General features: G+C 44.5%; 1 protein-coding gene across 1 annotated transcript in view; it reads right to left on the reverse strand.

Moving 5' to 3' along the window:
- Positions 1-24,642, reverse strand: part of TBC1D2B (TBC1 domain family member 2B) — an 83,738-nt gene that overhangs the window by 52,882 nt on the left and 6,214 nt on the right. Inside the window, 1 exon segment of the mRNA XM_010378661.2 lies at positions 7,097-7,250. Coding sequence (XP_010376963.1) covers positions 7,097-7,250 — 154 coding nt within the window.

Here is a 24,642-nt window from a genome sequence, read left to right on the forward strand (position 1 = left end):
GGCTGGTCTTACAACAATCACCACAATTCTAAGCCAAATCAGGAAATAAACACAACAAACTGTATGGATTTCTACTACAGGCTGAGTCTGGCCTCTTCTTCCTGTGTGGGTTAGTAGCAAGGTGATGAACGGCCTCTCTGAGAGATTGGACTGTCAAATGCTTATGTGGCAAAGTGCCTATTACCAAGAAAACCCCAGGCCTTGCAGCAACCCACAGCCCATACTGGAAATACTTCCTGAGGAACTCAGAGGCCCCAGGGAGGGGTGGAGAAAAGGGACGAGAGACCAGGGAGGAACATGTTGGAGGACAATTTCTAAAAGTAATTATCTGACTTGAAAAAGCAGCTCTTTTCCAGCTTAATACATTTTTGCTGTAACTGTTATTTTTGTCTGGTTTTTGGTTTTTAAGAGACCATGTGAGATGTACTTAATGAAAGCAGAGCTGCTGGCTTCTCCTCAATACATGTCCTAACATTAGCATGCAGGGAACCATCTCAAGGAGGACATTAAGGGAAAACACAAACTAGGACATGGCAACATTTCCTCGAAGATTTTAAGAGGCTGGACTGGTGTTCATGAACATGTCTTTTGTCTTACAGCTTCAGTGGGGAAAGAAAGTCTGTGCCTGACGGTTTTTGGTGTTTAGACTTCTGTCCTTTTTAAACATTTTCAAATGCCTAAATGAAAACTCTGAGGGAGTTTCCGACTGCATTGTTCCCATTTCCTAGGTTCTGATTCTAGCACCGCCTCTAAATCCAGTGTGACCCCGGGCAGTCTCAGCCTCCCTGGAGCTGCTGGCTTCTCCTCCCTGGTCTCCAGCCTCCCTGGTCTCCAAAAGCCCTTCCCACTTGCTGCATTCTAAAACATGATGCTCAACGTCTCCTCCTAATGGGACTCCCTGCACAGGGGCGGCTCCTGCCTACATCTGGACTGCCTCAGTGAGTATTCCCTCTCCTCTCCTGCTGTCTCAGTTAGGCCTAGGTGCTCCGCCAGCAACTTCTGCAGAGCACAGAACTGTGTACAGCGGGAGAATTCTCATAAAACTCAACCCAGGCCTGTAGCTGCATCCAAGAAAGGAGAAAAGAACACTGGGAAAGGGTTGTCCCCATATGCATCTTAATGAAAAGTCAAAAGACAGGGTGGGCTTAACCTGAAAATTTTTTTTTTATTTACCAATGTGAGTTTTAATACAGATTGTGAAGGACCAGTCAGGAGGAACAGAAATATCTTCCAAATGAGAACACAGCGTGCATCTAAGCACCAAAAAAAAGAGGCGGCAAACCACTGGGTCCTGACAGGCCCCAGCATAGGCCAGTCCATGTGTCTGGTTAATTATTCATCTGCCTGTCTCCTACCCCCATCAAGGACACAACTCTGTGAGAAGTGAACCTCTATCTGATTTGCGAACAGCTGCATATCCAACACCTAGCATAGAGGAGTGACTGAATAAATATTGGTTAAATGACCAAATTAATCCATAAGAGACAGGAACTTGCTAACATGGCATGGGAGAAAACGCCTTCTGTGGGTTTAAACAATCGGGCAGAAGGCAGCAAAGGCTTCTGCAGTTCTTGAATGGATTTATACTCATCATCCTTCCTGACTTTCCTTTCTCCTGCCACCTTGCCTCTGACAGATTCCCTGAATTGGGGTGGGGGTTTCCCTCTTTTCCTTTCCCATTCCTCCCTGTTTTCCTGCAACCTGACTCAGCCACCGCCCCTGCCCCCATTCACAGCCACATCAACCCCTGTATTCACCTGCATTAAGTCCCACCAAATCTAGGCTGAAGATGTCCCTGCTGACACCAAACTCCAAGCTTGTTCCAGATAGTCTCCTTTCCGACCCTATCCAGCAGGCTCCTCCCAGACAGAACTGCAATCTAACCCCACTCAGCATCTCCCTCACATCCTCCCTCCCACAGTCACATTCTTTCACAACTTGACTTTCACAGAACCTTCAAACCAGAAGGAACCTGGTTCAGAGAGCATCTTGCTTCACAGATGGGGAAATCATGATGTGCTCAAGGTCCCATAAGCTCTCTCCATGCTGTCTCTCAGATACAATGCTGATAACTACCGATACTTCACAAGAACGGATGGCATTTTGCATTTTACAAGGATTGAAAGAGATCAAATGAAAAGCCTAAAAGGCAGAAATGAAGTCCACAGGCAAACAGCCCGGGCGGCGCCCTGAGCCTAGTTAAAGATCGACCCCGGACCTAACCGATTAGGTTATCTATAGATTCCAGACGTTGTAAGGACAAGCGTTGTGAAAGTCCCTGTCCTGCTCTGTTCTGTTCTAATTACCGGTGTCTGCCATATATCTCAGTCCTGGGCCCAGTACAAACACATTCCTCTATTTGTCCCAACTTCCTGAGCCCAACACAAACACATCCCCCCATATATCTCAGAAACACCACCTAGAGAGCCCCCGATAAGGTCACAACCGTTTGTAGTTTTACTAAATGCGCGGGAACAAATAAAAAACTGTTAAATGTATAACTTAAAATATTAACCAATTGCGATGCTGCGACCAAAAGAATTCCTTTGTTCCTCTGTAACCTTACATATCCTGTATACATCGGGCTATAAAAAGCGGGCACATGCATTGTTCGGGGCCCTCTTGTATGTTATGGAACGGAGGGACCAAGTTCGAACTTGCAGTAAAGATCCTTGCCGCTTGGCTTTGACTCTGGACTCTGGTGGTCTTCTTTGGGGAATAAACGGTCTGGGCATAACAGGATTACACGAAAGCACAGCTTCCTTGATCTCTGTATGGAATCATGACATTAAAGGTTGATGTGTAATTCCTGTGGCACTGCCAACGCAGGGCCTGCATTCCACCTAATAGCTTTCCTTCTGGCAGCCCTCTACACCCTGCACCCTGCACCGAGAGCACTGCTCAGGCTGCTTGAGGACTGAAAGTTACAGCTACTCCTCCCACGCCATCCCCTTGCACACAAGCTGTTAAGAGTGTAACAGTTCAGGCCGGGGGCGGTGGCTCAAGCCTGTAATCCCAGCACTTTGGGAGGCCGAGACGGGCGGATCACGAGGTCAGGAGATCGAGACCATCCTGGCTAATATGGTGAAACCCCGTCTCTACTAAAAAATACAAAAAAAAAAAAAAATAGCCGGGCGACGAGGCGGGCGCCTGTAGTCCCAGCTACTCGGGAGGCTGAGGCAGGAGAATGGTGTAAACCTGGGAGGCGGAGCTTGCAGTGAGCTGAGATCCGGCTACTGCATTCCAGCCTGGGCGGCAGAGCAAGCAAAAAAAAAAAAAAAATAGTGTAACAGTTCAACTACCTGACGCAGCTGCTTCAGGGGAGGAAATGTGTGGTCATCCTTCAAACTGTCTTCACAATACAATGTTCTGCAAGAAATACCATCCATATTCAAACAGGCACTTGGGCATTTGAGCCTGCTATGACCATGAATGCTTTAGTACTCATGAACTTTCAAGAAGTTTTTTTAAAAAAGCAGGATCTTGTTACCCCGGCTTGTATTCTTATTAGTTTATGTGGGGAATGAAGTAAACAGAATGTGCTAGACATACATCCTGTAATGAGGCTATTAGTCATTTATGGGCACCTCCTTTGGGTTCTAGTTACCTCATTCTCAACAGCTATAAAGGTTTGTGGACCCGATTGTATCTTTATGCAAATTATTCTTTTGTGTTGAAACTAGGTCTTTTATCTATCCAAACACAGAAGACAATGTGGAATGGTATTTGAGGCACGGCATGCCTTCAGAGGACACGCTACAAAATAGAAGGCAGACAGAACAGATATTGACTAATAATAAAGCTGCAAGTTCCAATCACACACAGGAAAGTCTCTTACTCAACACAGATTCTAGAAAAAAAATTAATGTAAGCAACTATGTGACAGTGCTGGCTCCTTAATGAATATTCAATCCAGCTTTTCCTTACTTATAAACCTTGGTTTTGATCGTGGCCATGTGCTCAGCTAAAATACTTGGCTTCCCAGACTCCTTCCAGCTAGGAATGGCCATGTGACAGTTCCAGCTAACGATGCATAAGCCACAGGTTTCTGGGAAAGCATTCTGCTTTTTGATGTAAGTGCCACCCCCAGGGGCAGCTAGCATAAGCAGGAAAGCTAATACACTCTAGCAATGGAAAACAGAGTCAGAGACAGCTTGGGCCCCTCAGCGGCACTAGTGAGTAGCTATGCCAGCCATAAACTGCTTATCATGTGAGACAAATTACTCCCTATGTGTAAGTCCTTATTAGGAAGGTTTCTTGTTAATTACAGCTGAACATAATGCTAACCCTTTCAAAATGATATCATCTCATACATATGTATACAATATATAATATATGTGTATATACACATACATATGGCTCTTTACACTTAACAATGCAGTTTCCCATTTGATCCTTATAACAACTACAAAGGAGGGTGAACAAACTTCAATTCCCAGAGCCACAGTTTCCTACCCCTGTACTACAGGATAAATGACTTACTTAGAGTCTGACAACTAGTAAATATCTCCAAGACTCACAGGCCCACAGGGCTTCTTCCACGAGGTAGAGCTGCCTTCTAAGATACACAACTAGCTATCAGTGGAAAATGTTAATCCCCTATATTTTTCCCCATATTGACTTTAGGTGCTAGGAGGGTCCTGATGGGTGAAGCCCATTAGACTACAAACCAAAATGTTCCAAACAACTGGGTGACCACGAGACAATACTAGGAAAAATTTTATTTTTAATGCAAATCAGTTATAAAAACACTCTTCTTTAATTCTTGCTAGAGTAGGCTAAGCTGAGCAGATAACTACAAGCATGGCTTTAGAAACTTCACAGAGCACTGCCATATAACACAACACAATTTATCTTTGAACCGGATTTGATCTCTGATGATGAAACAAAAGGGTCTAAAATACAAGCTTTTCTTTTTGACTTCCTGCTTTAGATTTTTTGACTTCCTGAACTATTATAGTCTCACATACTGCTCTGGGGCCCAAAGTTTCATTCCTTGTTCTCAGAAGCTATCTAAAAATTAATAGAAGTCTAAAGTTACAGTCATTTATATCAATAAAATCTTCAAAGGCACTCCATTGCTCTTAGGATAAAGTCCAAAATCCCAAGGCCAGCAGTCTAGGCTCTCCCCCAGCTCTGGCTCTGGGTCCTGGGTGTGCCCCCAGGTTCAACTTCCACCCCACAACTGCTTCCAGCCGATAGCCATCCTGACTGCAGCTCTGGGAAGGCACCGCAGTCCAGCCCTGTCATCTGCCTCCCCGCTTCTCTACCTAGCTAATTCCTAGCCATCCTCCAGGCCTTGGCTTAGATGCACTTCCTCAGAGAGGCCCTAACTGCCAGAAGCTATGCACAGCCCACTTACAGCCCATGGTACCAGCATGCACCCTTCCCTCACATTTCACATTTCTCTCATTTTTTATCTGCACAACCACCCTGCTTGACTAGAAATTCTGTGAGGAGATGGACAAAGTTCATCTTGAGTGCCAACTCTGCTGAATGAATGAGTAAATGTCAGAGGGCATTTACTCAAATGCTAAATTCGATACCTGGAGTCCCCAAATCAAAGGAGGAGAAACAAATATGGGCTTCAGATGTTTTCTCTAGCTCTCCAATCACAGCATTTTGGCTTAGAAGGAGGAAGGACAGCTGTTATAAAGAGACTAGAGGGATAAGCATTACTTCTTTATCCTCCTTTTGGTTTAATATCCCTGAGTCTTTGCTAGAAAGAAGCACTTGGTGTCCTCGGAACAAAGGAACTGAGGCAAATCAAGCACCTCCTGTGCCAAAGGCAGTGGCTATGCTCAGCCTGTTCCCATAGGATTTCCAAATGTTCCAAGTGACTCAGACACTCAGTTAGGAGCTCCTTTTGATGAGAAGCACTATAAGAGTGGCTTTCAAAACAACTCAGTTACCAGTGACTTGACCCTGAACTAAACATAAGGGGGCAAAAAGTTGAAAATAAAGGCATGACCTCAGAACTTGGAATAGTCAGAGTGCTAAGTCAGTCGGGAAAGTGACTCAAAAACTCTCACAGAAAATATATCAACAGGTACAAAGCATATATAGTAATTTCTCACTGATAAGAGGATTAACCTAATGAAAAATACTGGGACAAGTAAAAACAAGACTGGCAAATTTGGAGATGAAAAATTTGTCTAAGAACGCATTTGTTTCTGGAGTAAATCAGCCACACATGTGCCAACACCATCCTTGGTGGGACAGGCAACTCGGATGCAGCCCTGTGTTCTGCTGAGCAAAGGGTCCCATGGGTTTTATTAAGTGCAGACAACATCTCTTTATGAAACTGTTAGAACTAGTCCTCACTGTTGTCTACTTCTTTTAATGTATGCTCCATGTGTCTTCCAAAAATACTAGTACGATGGCCTGGGCTTTTTAGACCTTACTTCTGAGCTTAGGAGGCTTTTGTGTTTATTTGTTTGTTTTTCTGGATGTGTTCTTTGCCCTGTATGGAGAGCGGGGGCCAAAAATAGTACCATCTCCATAGTCTTTGCAGGCGGGGTAGGATGGGCAGCAAATAATTGTTGTCCTGTTCTTTCTAGAGGTTATCTCCATGCTGCAAATGGCCAGGGATTACCCTGAGTTATAGAAATGCCATGAATCCAGGACAGAATTAAATCGATGTTTGAAGGTTAAAGTCTTCCTAAGAAACACTAGAGAATTATAAGTGGAATGTTTTGCGAATACCTTCCTAGTGTATACAAACACCTGTTAATCTTGGCAAGTCTGCCCAAGCATGACTATTTAGGCACGAGTGCTCCATCATCAGGTGTGCTAGAAAGGCTGGCCCTGCAGTCAGAACTAGACTTACAGCACCACAACTTACTACATGCTGACCTTAGTCGTATCATCTCTTCCATATGCTTGGCACTGGCCTTGCCTGATTCCAAAGCCATCACTGGGCTTGCATAAGCTTCGTACATGGAGGCGCTGGGTAACTGTGGAACGCTGTCCACTCATAAGGTAGCATCACTATTATTTTCTTTCTAAAATCATTTTCATTCGCTGCTAAGTTCATATGTGGTATCGAATGGCTCACACAAATAACTGACCCAGCTCCCCTTTATTTTTGCCTTACCGGTGTTATCTCTGGCTACAAGACCCTTAGGAAAATCCCCGGGAGTTGGAGAGGTCCTGCTGTCCCACTTGACCATGTCGAGACTGTTACAATATTCCCATCTCTTCTGCTGAAGCTCCTGTAACCAGTAAGTCATGAGTTGACGATTGGGAGCCTAGAAAGAGGGAGGGGAAAAACATGTTATGGCCACCAATAATATGAAGAGCTTAAAAAATATTATGTCTCATGAGTACAGACTGTTCAGCTTGCCATGAGAGTTAAGATGAACGGATCAAGGAAACTTCAGCTACAAGATTAGTAGCTTTTGCTCATGATGAGTTGGTCAAGCAAACAGCAATTGTGACATGAAGAATTGAACCCAGTTAATAAGAAGTCTTTTTAAATTCTAAAATTAAAGAATAATGCAGCATAACATTTTCCTCAAAACTGTTTAGGAAGGTGTGATAATACTGCTGCTCTTTTGCTCTGAGCAACTATAAATTCCATCTTCAGAAATAAAATCTTACATAGGCATGAATGACGGCCTTGCCAAATCACATCAAATAACGATATTTAAACTCCATCAGCATCTGAGAGTATACAAAGAAAACTGCAGATTAAAAACTAGCTGGCACTCCTATCAGAATGGCTAATATTTCAAAACGTTGACAATGCCAAGTGCTGACAAGGGTGAAGAGCAGCTAGAACTTTCACAAGCTGCTGGTAGAATGCAACTTGGTGCAGCTACTTTAGAAAACAGTTTGGCAATTCCTTATAAAGTTAAACATACACTTACCAAGTGACCTGGCAAGCCCATCCCTACATATTCACCCAAAAGGAATGAAAACATATTCACACAAAGACCTGTATGTAAGTATGTACAGATGTTTTATTCATAATTGCCAAAAAATGAGAACTTCACCTGGTGAAAGGATTAAAAAAAAAACTGTGGTACACATCCATACAATAAAATACTATTTAGCAATAAAAAGGAGCACACTATTGATTCCTACAACATGGATAAATATTAAATGCATATTGCTAAGCGAAAGAAGCCTGATCCAAACGGCTATATACTACATGATGTCATTTATGTAACACCCTGAAAAGGCAAAATTGTCAGAACAGAAAACAAATCGGTGGTTGCCAGGGCTTGGCAGGGAGGGGAGCAGCTGACTACAAAGGGGCAGCACAAGAATTTGTGGGTGACAGAACTGTTCTGTATCATGGTTCTGGTGGTAAAGTCATGATTCTATGCATTTGTCCAAAATCATAGAATTATATACACAAAGAGTGAATATTATTTAAAAAAATCAACCAAGATGGGGGAGAGGACCCAGAAAAATGAACCTAACTATAAACAAACTAGACTGCAGGTATGGATTAAGGTCTCCAGGCTGCCCCCTGCAAAGGAGTCCCAAGAAAAAGGAAGGCTGCCATGACACAATTATGGGAACTTCATCAACACTGGCATCCAGTGACATGTGCAGACATCAGACACAGTGGTTCCCAAGATCAGAGGCAGTGAAGAAAATGGCTCTGCAGGCATGACAGCAAGAGACAGGCCTAAAACAAACTACTACTACTTATAAGCAAAGGATACAAAGGATAACCTCTGGGTGCTGTGGCTACAACTTGAGTCTTTTTAGTGATACTTGCATACCTGGCCTCAGATAAAGAAAAGCCTTCATTACAGGATATTTGGGTATTTTACAGAAAGTTCTTCCAACTATCAGCCAAGTTGCCATTTCATCCATTCATTTAACCAACATTTGCCAAGCACCTATCAGATACCCAGACCTGGGGCTTGGCCTAGTGAGAAAGACAGGAAAAAACACCCAGTAATTTCCATGCTGCATTAAGTGCTATGACAGAAAGCAGAGCAGGTGAGGCAGGGCTGGCGTGACTGGAGAGCACTGGGGAAGGACAAAGAGCCAAGGAGGGAGGTGCAGCAAAGGACAAGGTACTCAAAGTTCAGGACACCTGCCACATGCAGGTTTAAAAGCTTCAAAGTATTGGTTTAATGTCTATCTTCTCCAAGAAACAAACTCCAAGTTGTCTCCATTTCTCTAGCATCTAGCTCAATGCCAGGCACACAGTAGGTCAGTATTTACTGAATACATATATGTAGGAATAGTGAATGAATGAATAATCAGAAAATGATACAGGAGAGCTTGGTCTTAAATGGGAAGCAGGCAGTGGCCAGAGGAAAATAGATTCCAGGAAGAGAGAGGAGTGTCTACAAAAGTGAAAAGGTCAGAGAGCAGGAGTGAGGTGAGGTCAGTGAGCGGCAAGGACCTGGCCCTGAAGGGACTTGTGTGCCTTCCTAAAGAGATGGAATGGGGAATTTAGCAGGGCACTGGGGAAGGACACATATCAGATTATTAGACAAAGGTACTGCTGGTGAAAATGGTGGTGAGGGAAAGGCAGGTGCACAGTTTGCATAAAGGAGGAGATTAGCTCAGGCCAGAGGCCATGAGCCCACTTGAGAGATCCATGAATTGCAGCCTGGAGTTTTGGCGGCAGGCTGGTTGCAGGGTAGACACAGGAGCTCAGCCTGGCCCTGGGGCAGAGCAAAGAGCGCACAAGCATTTCCACAGGAGGGGAGAGGAGAGTCACCAGGCAAGTCAGGAACTGAGACACACAACCACAGCCAAATTCAGAGCCCAAAGCCCACCCAGTCCTCCCCTTTTTTTTTGCAGATGAGTGGATAGAGGCCCAGAAAGGGAAGTGACTTGTCTAGGTCATACACGGAGTCAATACTGTGAGCCCAGTCTGCCAAACCCCCCACCCTTAGAGGCAACTGTGTGTTTGGGTGGGGGGAATGTATGTGTCTGGTCCTCCCACCAGCTCCCTGACTACCTGGCCCTTCCATCCCCATGCCACGGATGAGCTAAGCACCCTGGGAGCCTTCTGCTCCAGCCAGGGAGGCGTCCAGACACTTGCTCTACTTCCTCTTGTTCAGCCTGCACACACAGCTGTGTTTCTATTTATGCTCAGGAGCCACAGGCTGCTCAGAGAAGCTGGCACACACTCACTAGGACAGATCTGAACCAACCTCTCCAGCTGCCTCTGACAATGCAGGCACCATGAAAAATCTGCTTTTTACAAGAAATCCTTTTCCCTTTAAATCTCTGAGTATTAAATCTAACTGGGAAACAATTAGTAACCTCTGAGTCATCTCTCACTAAATTTCCGGGGCAAAACTTTGAGATCACATGCTTTCAACGACTGCTATTTTATCATACTGTAGAAATTCGGTCAATAAGGTGGGCAAAATCTGGTCAATAAGGCAGTTAATCTAGATACTGATTAACTGGGTTTGTTTCCTTTCAAAAAAAAAAAATCTAGACAGGCAGGTGTGGTGGCTCACACCTGTAATCCCAGCACTTCGGGAGGCCGAGGCAGGCAGATAACCTGAGGTCAGGAGTTTGAGACCAGCCTAGCCAACATGGTGAAAACCCTGTCTCTACTAAAAATATTTTTTTTAAATTAGCCAGGCGTGGTTGTGGGCACCTGTAATACTTGGGAAGCTGAGGCAGGAGAACTGCTTGAACCCGAGATGGAGGCTGCAGTGAGCTGACACGGTGCCACTGCACTCCAACCTGGGCGACAGTGAGACTCTGTCTCAAAAAAAAAAATCTAGAGATCACTAGAAGACTTTTTACTTCAATCCCCAATTAGCTAGTAAAAGGCTGGGGGCCAGGCTGTCTGAAATGTCTCTGGGGCATGTGCTTTGACATAAAAGCCCCAAAGGGCCTTTTCTGAAGAGAGCCGAAACCCAAAGACAGAAACACGGGTTCTAAGACTGAGCACCACTAAAAGTACAATACAGCAAAATCAGCAGAAATCCAAAAAGCCTCTGGGTTTTCCATCTGATATCTTTCAGCGAAGGACTAAATGGAGATTCGGCTCAGGCCTAATTAAATGTATAATCACAAACCAGCCTCTTTATCGCCCCAGTCCCAATAAATTGGTTCAGATCTGCCCTGTCCAACACAATAGCCACTAGCCAGACAGTGACTACTGAGCACATGAGAGGAGGCCAGCGCCACATGATAAAATCTTTTGGATGCACTGAATTAAATACAATAGTATTAAAATTAATTTTACCGGTTTAATGTGACTACTTGAAAATTTAAAAGTATGTATGTGGCTCACATCTTATCTTTACTCAACAGAGCTGGTCTACACCACAATGGCAAATATATTCCATTTTGAGAGCCAAAGTTGGTGGGAGATCTGGCTTGGCAAGAAACAGCACCTCAGGATTATAACGTAAGCCAAGGGCATGGGGTCCCCATGGGGGCTTGGGGCAGCCAACACCATTGCTCTTCTACAGCACTTTATGACTCAAGATAACTTCTCTCTTTAAACAGGCACCTCCATATCTCCAACCACTCCATGGTCCATTAATGTCCAAGGAGAGGCCAACATTCTTTAGGAACCCAAGGCATATGCTGGTCTGGCTCACAGCTTTAGTGCCTTTATTCAGTGCTCCCAAAGTGGGGCGAGTAGGACCTTCGAGTGATCTGGCTGCACAGCCAACGCCTTGCTGGGTCTATCACCAGGAGTTCCCTCCGCTGAGCCTCAGCTCAGCTGGTAACAATGAGCCAGTTAGCGCAGAAGCTTACCACCAGGACCACACAGCATTCACCAAAGACATGCCCACCAGAAGAGTGAGGACCAGGAAGGATCACCATCTGTCCCCCACCCCTCAGAATGACCATTTAAAATGCTGTGGTCCCAAGTTCTGGAGAGTCAGACAGGCATTCCACTCATGCTAGAAGAAACAGTGACAAAGCAGAGCTCCAGAGCTGATTCTAGGCAAGCACCCAGCAAGAAGCCAGGTGCTAGCGTGTGCTGTCTGATGCCTCACCCAGGCCAGCTCCCGAGTCTCCCCTAACACCAATCTCTCCAGATCCTTCCTACTCACCCTTCAAGGTCCAATGCAAAGGCCACCTCTTCAGAGCAGGTTTCCCTGACCTGGGTGTGCATTTTGTCTCCCCTAACACCAGTCTCCTCAGCTCCTTCCTACTCACCCTTCAAGGTCCAATGCAAAGGCCACCTCTTCAGAGCAGGTTTCCCTGATTTGGGGGTACATTCTGTCTCCATTCTCTGAATGGGGAGGCTGGAGAATCTTGTAGCCCAGGTAACCCTCCCATGGAGATGAGGGCACTCCCTGCATGTTCCTCACTAACCTAAGTTCCTTAAAGGCAGAGGCCAGACCTGCTGGTCTCAATATGATCCAAGATGCCTTGCACAGTGTCCTGAATATAAACACTCAAATATCTGACTCATCCGCTCATGTTCAATTGTTGCTACTTCCTCTCAACACTGCTGAAATCCCAGGTCAAATATGGCACCAATCCCAATATGAGACAAAGCCGAACATCTTGGAAAGCCATTGTAGTTGTCTCCTACATGGCTGCATGAACATCCTGGGTTTCTTCCACTCAGGAAGAGGGGCAGACAAGGATTGGGTGGTCACAATTCTACATGGCAGCCATCTGCTGCCTTTGGGTGCCAAGACATGAGGCACCAGCTAGGAGAATAAAAGCAAGCCATCTGCGTTCTGCTTGAGGTGGGAATGCAGTCCTTGACAGCTGGCTGAGAAGTACCATGTGATGCCCCAGCTGCTCCCACAACCTGCTGTCCCCAGGTCTCTCATAGCACAAAACCCAGAAACCCACTCATGTGTGAGACAGGCCCTGGCCACCTGTTTCTTCTCTTGGGCCCCAGAGACTCCCCTCAGCCTCCCACCGGCTCTCAATTTGATGCTTAGACAAGTCCCACAATAAAGTTGTTTGATTACAAGTTAACTGATTTCAATACACAAATATTAAGGGTCCACTCCCAGTGGGAAGTGCATGATTGTGAGGAGAGGGGCTGGAGTAGCAATCCAGCAGCATCTACAGGGAGTCGGGCCTCATTATCTCCACTAAACAAGTTTATCCAAGCTTTTATTCCCTTTGGTAAACAATGTCCACCTATCAAAATTTACCACATTTTAGAAGCTATAATAATATTCACATTCTTCGACCCACAATTCCATTCCTAGAAATGTAGCTAAAGTAGTTCAAAAGAGGAAAAAGGGACAACACCATGTACATAAAGTGTTCATTTGCTTGACAAATGTTTATTAAGAGCCTAACTTGGGCCAAGTCCAGTAGTTAGCACTAAGAATACAGAACTGGATGAGATCTGGTTAATTCCTACCTCTGAGATATTCACCGCAAGCAAACATTTTCCTTTATGCCAACAATAAACAGTGGGAAACAAGTTCATAATTATAATCAACATAAAATGCCTAGGTATTCAATTAAGAAATCTAGAGGCCAGGCGCAGTGGCTCATGCCAGTAATCCTAGCCCTTTGGGAGGCCCAGGTGGGTGAATCGCCTGGGCTCAGGAGTTTGAGACCAGCCTGAGCAACATGGTGAAACCACATCTCTCAAAAAAAAAAATTAGCCAGGCACAGTGGCATGTGCTTGTGAGCACCAGCTACTCAAGAGGCTAAGGTTAGAGGATCCCTTGAGCCCAGGATACAGAGTTTGCAGTGAACCAAGATCTGTACCCAGCCTGGGCGACAGAGCAAGACCAATCTCTTGGTTAACCAGGCACCGTGGCTCACTCCTGTAATCCCAGCATTTTGGGAGGCTGAGGCAGGCAGATCACCTTAAGTCTGGAGTTCGGGACCAGCCTGGCCAACATGGCGAAACCTCATCTCTATTAAAAATACCAAAATTAGCCAGGTGTGGTGGCGCACTCCTGTAATTGCAGCTACTCGGGAGGCCAAGGCAGAAGAATCGTTTAAACCCAGGAAGCAGAGGTTGCAGTGAGTCGAGATCGTGCCACTGCACTCCAGCCTGGGCAACAAGAGTGAAATTCTGTCTCAAAAATGAAAACAGAAGACCCTGTCTCTTTAAAATATAATAATAATAGGCCAGGCACAGTGGCTCATGCCTGTAATCCCAGCACTTTGGGAGGCAGAGGTAGGCAGATTGCTTGAGCCCAGGAGTTCGAGATCAGCCTGGGCAATATGGTAAAACCTCACCTCTATTAAAAATATAAATTTACCAGGTGTGGTGGCACACTCCTATAATCCCAGCTACTTGGGAGGCTGAGGCAGGAGAATCATTTAAACCTGGGAGGCAGAGATTGCAGGGAGCTAAGATCGTGGCACTGCACTCTAACCTGGGCAAGAAGAGCGAAACTCCATCTCAAAAACAAGACCCTGTCTCTTAAAAATATAATAATAATAGGCCAGGCACAGTGGCTGACACCTGTAATCCCAGCACTTTGGGAGGCAGAGGCAGGCAGATCATTTGAACCCAGGAGTTTGAGACCAGCCTGGCCAACATGGTGAAATCCCCTCTCTACAAAAAGTACAAAAATTAGCCAGGTGTGGTGGTGCATGCCTGCAGTCCCAGCTACTCAGAAGGCTGAGGTAGGAGAATTTCTTGAGCCCAGGAGGTTGAAGCTGCAGTGAGCCATAACTGTACCACTGTACTACAGGCCGGGCGACAGAGTGAGACCCTGTCTCCAAATATATATATATAATTTATATATATAATATATATAATGGCATTAGGACAACTGGCCAAATATCTGGAAAAAAATAAGTGATGCCCTGGGTAAGAAACCTATCATCAGAGAAAATAATTTCAAATTTAATTCAAGATTTAACAAACTAATGTATTTAATAAAAACCATTAAATGAATGAATTTAAGAAGTAAATTTAATAAAAATCATTAGATCAGTAGAAGAAAAAGCCTGTATAATTAAAATTAAGTTTCTATCTCTTTCTACCTCTTACAACAGCCCTCTTACAACAGCCCTCTACCTCTTACAACAATTGTATAGATTTCCACCAATTATAAAGTATGGAAGGGAAGATAGGACTTAAATCAAGCAATGCGGCATAGCAGAAATTCACATGGGAAGGTTTAGCTAAAACTGAAATATAAACAGCAGCCACAAGACTCTACACAGAAAATGAATGCCATGTGCACCATGATGCAGTAGACGAGGAAAACAAAACACTCTTTCAAGACCGAGCCCAAAACTGAAAGCTAGAAGGACAGACACTTCAAACCGTAAGCCCGGGAGCTGCTTCTCCCATGGGCAACCCTGGAAGCCAGCTCCAGGCAGCAGGGAGTCACTGACTATAAGAGGGCTGATGATTCTCCCCAGCAGCACAAGAAACTGCTGTCCTAACATTTCTATTTTCTTGGAAGGTAAAGGGCTTTCTAAACCCACAAAGAAAGCAAAGCAAAGCAAATATGTGTCTAAAACACTACAAATAAATTAATAGACAAAGACGAACTGAAAAAAGACCAAACAACTTCAAAGTCACTAAGCGTGGTGTAGAGTTTCACACCACCATAACTTTGCAGGGCTCTTCACTCTTCCTGGATTGTGGGAAGTCCTGTTTGTCTGGTGAGTTCCTATTAATCTTTAGTTTAAAAAAAAAAAAACATATTTTAGACTTCTATTTCAAATAATAACAATCTACATCTGCTGAGGAGAATTTGGAAAATACAGGAAAGCAAAGAAGAAAATAAAATGAACATAGTTGCATCACCAGAAATAACCACCATCAATACTTTGGTATTTCCAAACATTTTTCTACCCATAAATGTATAGAAAATTCTCTACCCATATATTTTATACCAATTTTCTAGCCAATTGGTAGAAAATCAATTTTCTTTATAAAACTATATTAAAATTATATAGACTCTTCCATAATCTATATTTGTATATTATATTAGACACCATCCATAAAACAATTACTGTGTGCCAGACACTATGTTTTCGCTTTATACACACTGTCATTTAACCCTCGTAACTATCTCTCCCCAAACAGTATCATCTGCTTGCCCATGGACCCTGGAACCTAACTGCCAAGGTTCAAATCCCAGCTCTGCTACTGGCTAGCTATGTTAGGTAAGTTACACAAATTGTCTAGGCCTCAGATTCCTTGCTGGTAAAACTGAAATAATAATAACAGGAACCTACTTCACAGTATTGAAGATGAACGAGTTAACATGTGTTAAGCTCAAAAGGGTGTTTGACACCAAGTACTCATTAGGTATCAATTATCTATATTATCATGTTTACCCACGATAACCCACCTAACATGTGTTAAGCTCAGAAGAGTATTTGACACAAAGTACCATTGTGTATCAACTATCTGTATTATCATGTTTACCCAAAATCTCACAGTCACTTGGCACAGTCAAAATTTAAACCTAGTCTGCATTACTTGCTATCAAGGGGAAGGATGAGAGAGCATGTCCAAGACAAAATCAATCCTCTCAGCATTTCAGCAGGAATCACAAGTTCCTCTACGGTTTTTCTCAAATATTGAAATGCTGATGGCCTCAATCAATAGCAAAGTTCAAATAAAAACCTCTGGGTTGGCTTCAGGGACAAATAAAACTATATCAGATGCTGGTCCCCACATCAGTAGAGAAGGTCCTCTGGACATCCAATCTAGAGGGCTAGGCATAGTGTCACTGGGAGAGGGCATGACCATCAGTCTACAATGGCCAACATGCTTCCACTCTTAATCACAATTCTGCTCTAACAGCATTTCTCAAAACTAGACTGCTGTGAGCAATAACAAGACCACACACAAGCAAATATGGAGAGGACAGAAACTTCTCCATCCTGATATAATAGAATCGCCAGGTCTCCTACTCCTAAGGACTCCCTTGTCAGTCTCTCAGATTCATGCGTCCTGACAGTCTCAGCATCATGTACCCCGGGACCCCTGGGTCTCCAGATTCATCTACCCCTGGGCCTCCGCAACAGCTTCCTAACTGGACTTGCTGTCTCAGTCTCCCCTCTCCAAACACTCTTCTGACACCTAGCCAATGAAGTCATATATGTTGCATGCTTAAAACTCTCTCATGGCTTCCAAGTGTCAAGAAATCTGGCACGCACTGCCCCACACATAGAACTATAACCTTTCTCCCACACAAAAGGCCCACAAAAGCCTTCACAATCTCTGCTCCTACTGCACTAACACCTCCCTAACAAATTTCTACTCTCAAGACCCAGCTCAAACATCTCATCTACAAGGCCAGCCAATATCCCTTATACAACCAAATGATCATAACTCCAGCATGCTCTCTATGATGCACACCACCTCAATCACCCACTTAGGGTTATGAACTCTGGGTTCCTTCCCAATGGATCAGGTCCCACCATGTTTATAAGCCAAAAGAACAACATAACCAACAACCACGAAGGAGCCAAGGAAGGAAAATATATATACAGAATGAGTCAAGTCTGCATACCTTATAGAAAGCAATTTAAATTACATGGATAGTTTTGAGTATCCATTTCTCAAAAGAATGCAATGGCTGCTCATAATGAAGGAATTTTTGTTTCTTAAATCCAAGGAAGGATATCTGGATCTCTAAGAAATGTCTAAAGTAATTTCTTCCATAAGCAATAAAAAGCACAAGAATATTGTAAGCAGCCTGATAATACAAAACAAAATTCAAATAGAAAACAGACTATAACCCTGAATCTGATAAATAACTTCAGGTTCCAAATTTTTTCCTGAGTGTTTCAAAATCATGAGCCTGGAAACAATCTCAAGGGATCTGGACCAGCACCAATGGGGAAAAAAAATGTATTTTTCCCCCAGGAAGGTTTTGAAATCTTCTGTTTCAGCCCAGCAACAGAGACTGAGAAGGCAAATACTGGATCTCCTGGCTCCTTGGAAAACGGAATGCAAGGTCACAAACCTCCATTCCTCTAGTGAACATAATAAACCTTATGTATCTTTTAAAATTGCTATCTTAAAATTAGCATCCATATGTCTTAAAAAATAATCGTATCTTATTAAAATAGTTCTAATCTAACTCCTTTCAAAGGCTGAGCACACACCTAGAACCCATAATCAATTTCCTTGAATAGTCTGTGTTGAGGTAGGCAGCCATTCCCTGGGAAGATGCCACATTCCTCATCCATTCTGGCAGGTGTTGGTCTGAGGAGTTCTGCCATCTCTAACACTCAAGCACCCCTTTTAAAAAGCAAACACCTTGAGAGAAAAGCCATTTCTTAAACCCATATTCAGCAAGTACCTTTTTAAGCAAATACCATTTAACAGAAATTAGCAACTAAGGGTAATGGACTAGAAGAAGAGGGCCTACAACTAGAACAAAGAAGAGCAAATGTGAGTTCACAGGAAAGTGGGCAATGAAAACAACTGGGCTTGTGAGGGATTTGGCCACATCAAAGCCTCTCACAGCCCAGGCCACCCGGCTGGGCTGAGCCACAGATTTCATCAAGACAAGGGCAAGGACAAGGCCACTCTCCGGACATGCTCGTCTCTACAGGAAATGTAGAAGCCTGTCAAAATGCTTTCTGTTTCAGAGAGAAAGGGAACACGAGGCCTCCAAGTGACCACAGGGCTACATTCCTATGGTTCTCTCTCAGCTCTGCCATTGCACAATGTGAGAGAGCCAGGGATGAGCTCACGATAAATAACAACTCCTGCAGCCACAGCCTGTGGCCTATTGGATAGTCTTGCTCCACCTCCGCCCACAGTGGCTTCCACACACGATGCAATACCACATTATTCTGCTTGATGTTTTTCAACTAAAACTAGGGCAAAAGAATGACTGACTTAACAAGAAGTTTTAGGAAATGGAGATAGGATAGGTTCCCAGGCTCCACCCTTCAGACATTTGGGAGGCAGGAGAGCCCAGTACCAGGAACCCGCCTAGTCTTTCAGTGAATTTACAGGCATGTTTGGGAACCACAGTGATTTCTAACAGTGTTTTAAGGTGGAGCTGGTGTCTTAGGAGTATCAGATGGTCGTCCTACATCATTGTTATCCACTTCTCTCTGGTGAAAAGCTAGAGGATCTGAAAGTAATTACCAGTTCTTTGGTGGTGGTAATCATTGCAATTCACCCTCCCAGAAATACCCAAAGATGCCAAGTTCCCTCCAGGAGCCTCCCTCTGAATGCTCAGGGAGGAACCCTAGCATGCAGGGTCTGCCAGCCACTACGATCAGCACAGAAGACAGAAACCTTAGGGCTAATGGAGAATTGGGCCAAAAGTCATTCCTCTGGAGCATAGAAACTCAGAATGCAAAGAAGATATGCAGTTATAAACCACAGAGACTCAACCTGAGGATGGAGGGCTCACACTTCACTGGTCTCCACCCACGCAGTTTAGTTATTTCTAGTTCACTTAGAAAGCCACCATCATACAGGGTCAGTCTTTTCTTCACAGCCAAAGAGGACATTTATCATCGAGAGGGCAGCAGTGTTTCACAGGGAAGCCACAGAGATCTGCAGCAGAAGGGCTGGGATGCTGGAGAGAAATGCAGATTCCTGAGGCCCACTGTGGCCTGCCAACCAAAGGGGAGGAACCCCAGAATCTGCATTTTAACAGAAAGGAGGAGGAGTCTTTTCCATACAAAACTTGAGAACTGCAGTTCTGAGGGAGCTATTTGCCTTTAAAAGACAGAAACAAAAAAAAGTCTTATCAGCATGTTACCTCTAGGACAATATACACAAGAGAGTTGTGTAAACAGTATAAAAAGTGGTTCACTTCTAAGGCCAGAGGGTATGCCTTACAGAGCAGAATGAAAAGATACAGCCATCTGCCAACTGCCTGTTTTCCTTTGACAAACCAAAGAGAAAACTAAAGCCGCCTCCAAAGAGAAGCCCTCTGAAAAGGGATGCACCAGGCCTCAGTCTCTGCCAGGAAAACATCACTGATGCCTCCTATCAAGTCAACCCCCACTGGGAGTTTATAACCTGTGCTGTTAATTTCCAACCTCCATGTGACTAAACTTCCTAAATCTGTGCCCCAACACAAAATGGTTAAAGGTACAATTTGAGTCTCCGTATACAACTACTAAAAAAAGAATAAGCCCAATTTTCCACTAATGGATTAAGATAGATATATAAAGCCAGTATCATCAAACTGCTGGGTTTAAATGGTAAAATACTGTTCATGTGTTTGGAGAAGGTTTCAGTGGTAGGGTAGCTAGCTGTGGGACTCAAGTTTCCTCTCTGTATCATGCATGGGAAGGGGGCTGATCTCTGAGGGTCTCTCCAGTTCTAACTTTGGGATAATGACTCTTGAGCAAAAACAATGGATGCCTTCCTCCAGCTCACAGAGCCACCTATTGACAATGCCCTAACCACACCCAAAATAGACACAAAAGCTCCCTGAGGCCAGAGGCAAAGCTTGACTCCTGCTCAACAAAGTCTGTTTGGTGAATGGCCAGTTGGCTGCATCCATTTAGAAAGTTGGCCACCTTCTCTGCAAGCACAGCCTCTCCTGAACACCAGAGAGCTGGAGAGGAAAATGAATACTGGGCTTGCTGCCTAGAAATAATTCCTGTAATCCAAGATCAACATCTCTGATAACATTGGCCTGCCCACCTCCAGGCCACGGCCAAGCCTGCCATCTGACAGTCAGCGACACAAGTCCCAGCCCAGAGGCAGTCTGCTCAAGGAAAGTCTGCTAGTACAGTAGCACTGGCCTAGGAAAGGGGCAGAAAGAAGAAGCACACAGGATCTCAGCTACCAAATCCCCACTTCTCACACTGGATTCCAGTTCTCCCAGGCAGTCTCTGCAAAGGCTAAGAAAATGGCCAAGCATGCAAACTCATTAGAAGATGGTGATTCCCAGCTTACTGGGAACACATGTTGCTGATCAAAGAGGAATTAAGTCTTTGAGCAGCTACACAATCACACCAACATTTACTAACTCCCTTTCCCACCTTCTTCAGGGAGTTTTTCTTGATAATCAGTTATACAGAACTCTCCAATTCTGCAATGTTCACCAAAATTGTTACACAAATCACAGATTTCTGGCCCTGGGCCATATCCAGATTAGTATTTTACATATGGATGCCCCCTCCCCTTCATTTCCTATGGAGAAGTGCCAGACCTCTCAGAATCAAAAAACTTGCAGACATGTGATATTAATCTCCCAGTGCTGAATACTACAGACAAACATGGTCCTCTTCAATGTTTTTTTCAAAACTCTTACAATTCTTTGATTACATCAGATGCTAAGCTATTTTTAAAGTTAACACTACAGTTTCTTAAATCAACAGAAAATTTTCACTGCTGTATTTGCAGCAAGAAGCATAGTGCTTAGAATATGACAGATGCTCAAAAATATTTGCTGAGTAAATGGACACTGCAAAAGTCCGTTTGACTATGGAATGAAAGCACACTACACACACACACACACACACACACACACACACACACAGATGATATGAGGGCTTAAAGCATGCATTTAGCCAACAAGCATCTAACAGGTGTTGGCATCCTCTAAGCATGAAAGGCACAGTAGTGAAATGCACTGACAAAATCTCCCAGGAGGTGATGCATTAGTAGGACACAACAGCAGACACTCAGAGTCTAGATCAGGGAGCAAAACCATCCTGAATCTCTAGCCGACTGAGGGCCTCCTGTGCTGGCTGGTAAGCTACTGCCTGCTGGACAATCCCCAAAGCCGCAGTATCCCCAGGGATCCTCTCAGCGTCTTGCCACTCACAAGCCCTCACATATCTGAGTGCTTAAGATGTTTACTGAACTGAGCACTCCAGGCAGAGTATTTCACAGAATACTAGTCAGAAGCCACTAACTAGTCACCACTATCCAGTTTACCATTTCCACATTGCATTCACTCTGTGAAAGCAAACAATACTCAGCTGAGGGCTGGCCTGACAGGTTATGGGTACACCTGATCGAGTGTCATTAAGACCCCACTACATAAATACCAGAACCGAAAATTGCTAATGAAAATGCCTCTCCCTCTCCCAATCTGACAGTCACTTCTACAACGGCAGGGTCTTTTTCTTTCTTTAGAGGAAGGGGGTGTTACTGTTTGTATTTTGTTCTGACTAGAGGTGGGAAGTCTGCACCTCAGTGGATCAAAGGTAAAAGCAACTGAGCAAGGAGACTGGTTCACCCCCCTCAGACGTGAGGTGGGAGCTGGTACACCTCTACCCCAAACACATCTGAACCCTCCTTCCATTTCTCAAGAAATCGTCATTTCCACAGATTAAGGAAACTGGTAATGTGCATATGAGCAAAGCAAGTGCAGCAGGACAGAAGTCAATGCCAGGGGCCATTAGGAATGCTTCAGGAAAGGAAGTCCACCAGGGTGGGCCGGCCCTAGCCACACACACGCCTGCCAAAGCAAGCTTCACCCATCACAACACCCACCGCTCAGAAACAATTAAGAAGCAACTGCTCAAGATAGGTTCAGCTTTGCATTTATCTACTTTTAAATCTGTTTGCATCAACCTTCGATGGGCTGCTACAACCTTCGATGGGTTAAATACATCAACCCTTCGTACCCAAACATGATAATCCTCTTAGTTACATAAAAATACTAGGCATGACCAAACCATCAGTGCCACAGTCCGAATGTCTGTGTCCCCGCCAAATTCATGTGTTGAGACCCAGTCCCCAAGATGATAGTATCTTTAAGAAGGAAGCCTTGTGGGAAGTCATTTAAGTCATGAGGGCAGAGCCCTCTGGAATGAGATCAGGGTCCTTATGAAAGAGGCCAGAGTGGTAAAAGGAATTTAAGGAGAAAAATACATTTAGAAAGATACATTCATACATACATATATACAAACACACATAGATGGAGTCCCCAGCGGGAACCTGCCTGTCCCCTTCTGCTATGAGGACACCACTAGAAGGCACTACCTCTAAAGCAGAGTGAGCCCTCACCAGACACCATATCTGCTGGTGCTTCCCAGCCTCCAGAACTATCAGAAATAAATTTCTATTGTTTATAAGCTACCCTGTCTATGGCATTTTTTCACAGCAGCACAAATGGCCTAAAACAATCTTTCTGGGAGCAGAAGAAAGAAAAAAAAAAAAAAACCTATTTGTCAAACCCTGCTTAAAACTCTTCACTGACTCTAGCTCTTAAGACGAAGACAAAATCGTGCCCTGGCCCAAGGCCTGCCTCTTCCAAAGGCTATGTCCCCTCCACTCCTAGCTGCCACCGGGCACTCCTTGAGTCCCACATGCAACCAGCACCCCCACCTAAGGGCATCAGCTTATGCCATTTCCTCTCCACTCCCCACCCCACCTCCAGTCAACACCAACTCATCCTTTGTGTCTCAGTTCAAATGTTGCTTCTTCAGGAAAGTCTTTCCTAGCCCTGCCCCACCCATAAACCAGATCAAGATCCTGAACTATACATGCATTGCATATATTCCTTTCAAACTTCCTAGCACTGGTTGGTGTTTGTTATATTTTATTAACGTCTGTCCCTCCCCCCCCCCCCCACCCCCGCCACCTACTGAAAGCTCCAGGAGGCCAGGGACTGTTTGTCTTGTCCAGTCGTATCCCCAGTGCCTAAGCACACACAGTGAGTGAATGAGTGGGAAGCTTCTGAGGCCTTCCTAGAACACAAGTCAGTCAACTACAGCCTGGGGTCATTTCCAGCCTCTGCCTATTTCTGTACAATCTACAAGGCAAGAACAGTTTTAACATTTTTATTTTGCTATTTTATTTTTTTGAAACAGGGTCTCCCTCTGTCACCCAGGCTGGGGTACAGTGGAGCAAACACAACTCAGTGCAATCTCTACCTCCTGGGATCAAGCAGTCCTCCTGCCTCAGCCTCCCAAGTAGCTGGGACTAAAGACATGTGCCATCATGCCTGGCTATTTGTTTTTTGTTTTGAGACAGAGTTTCGCTCTTGTTGCCCAGGCTGCAGAGCAATGGCGCCACCTCAGCTCACTGCAACCTCCGTCTCCTGGGTTCAAGCAATTCTCCTGCCTCAGCCTCCCAAGCAGCTGGTATTACAGGCAACCACCACCATACCCAGCTAATTTTGTATTTTTAGTAGAGACAGGGTTTCACCATGCTGGTCAGGCTGGTCTTGAACTCCTGACCTCAAGTGATCCACCCGCCTCGGCCTCCCAAAAGTGCTGGGATTACAGGCGTGAGCCACCGCGTTCAGCCATACCTGGCTGGTTTTTAAATTTCTGTAGAGATAGGGTCTCACTTTGTTGCCCAGGCTGGTCTTGGACTATTGGGCTCAAGTGATACTCCCATCTCGGCCTCCCAAAGTGCTAGGATTACAGGAGTGAGCCACTGTGCCCAGCTAACATTTTTAAATGGTTGAAAAAAATCAAAAGATCATTTGCGAAACGTGAAAATTATATGAAATCCAAATTTCAGAGTCCATAACTAAAAGTTAAAACACAGCTATACTTCTATGGTTGTTTCTGTACTACAACAGCATAGTGACAGATATGGCAGAATGCGCAAAACCTAAAATAGTATGTGGCCCTTTACATAAAAGGTTTGCCTCTGCTATAACAGTGTCCTCAGAGTCCTGACCATGGGCATGAAACACATGAGACCCGAAAATACGGAACTGACTGTAAGCTCTCTCCTCTGGGGAAGGGTGAGTCATAACCCCCTTTTGGATTCCTGATGTCTGTTAGACTCAGTGGGCATTCACTGAATGGTTGCCACCTCCACGACATGAGTTCTGGCTGATCACTTCTAAAGGGTCAGGGCTCACACGAAAACCAGTG

Source organism: Rhinopithecus roxellana, chromosome 5, assembly GCF_007565055.1.
Source record: "Rhinopithecus roxellana isolate Shanxi Qingling chromosome 5, ASM756505v1, whole genome shotgun sequence".
Taxonomy (NCBI): Eukaryota; Metazoa; Chordata; class Mammalia; order Primates; family Cercopithecidae; genus Rhinopithecus; species Rhinopithecus roxellana.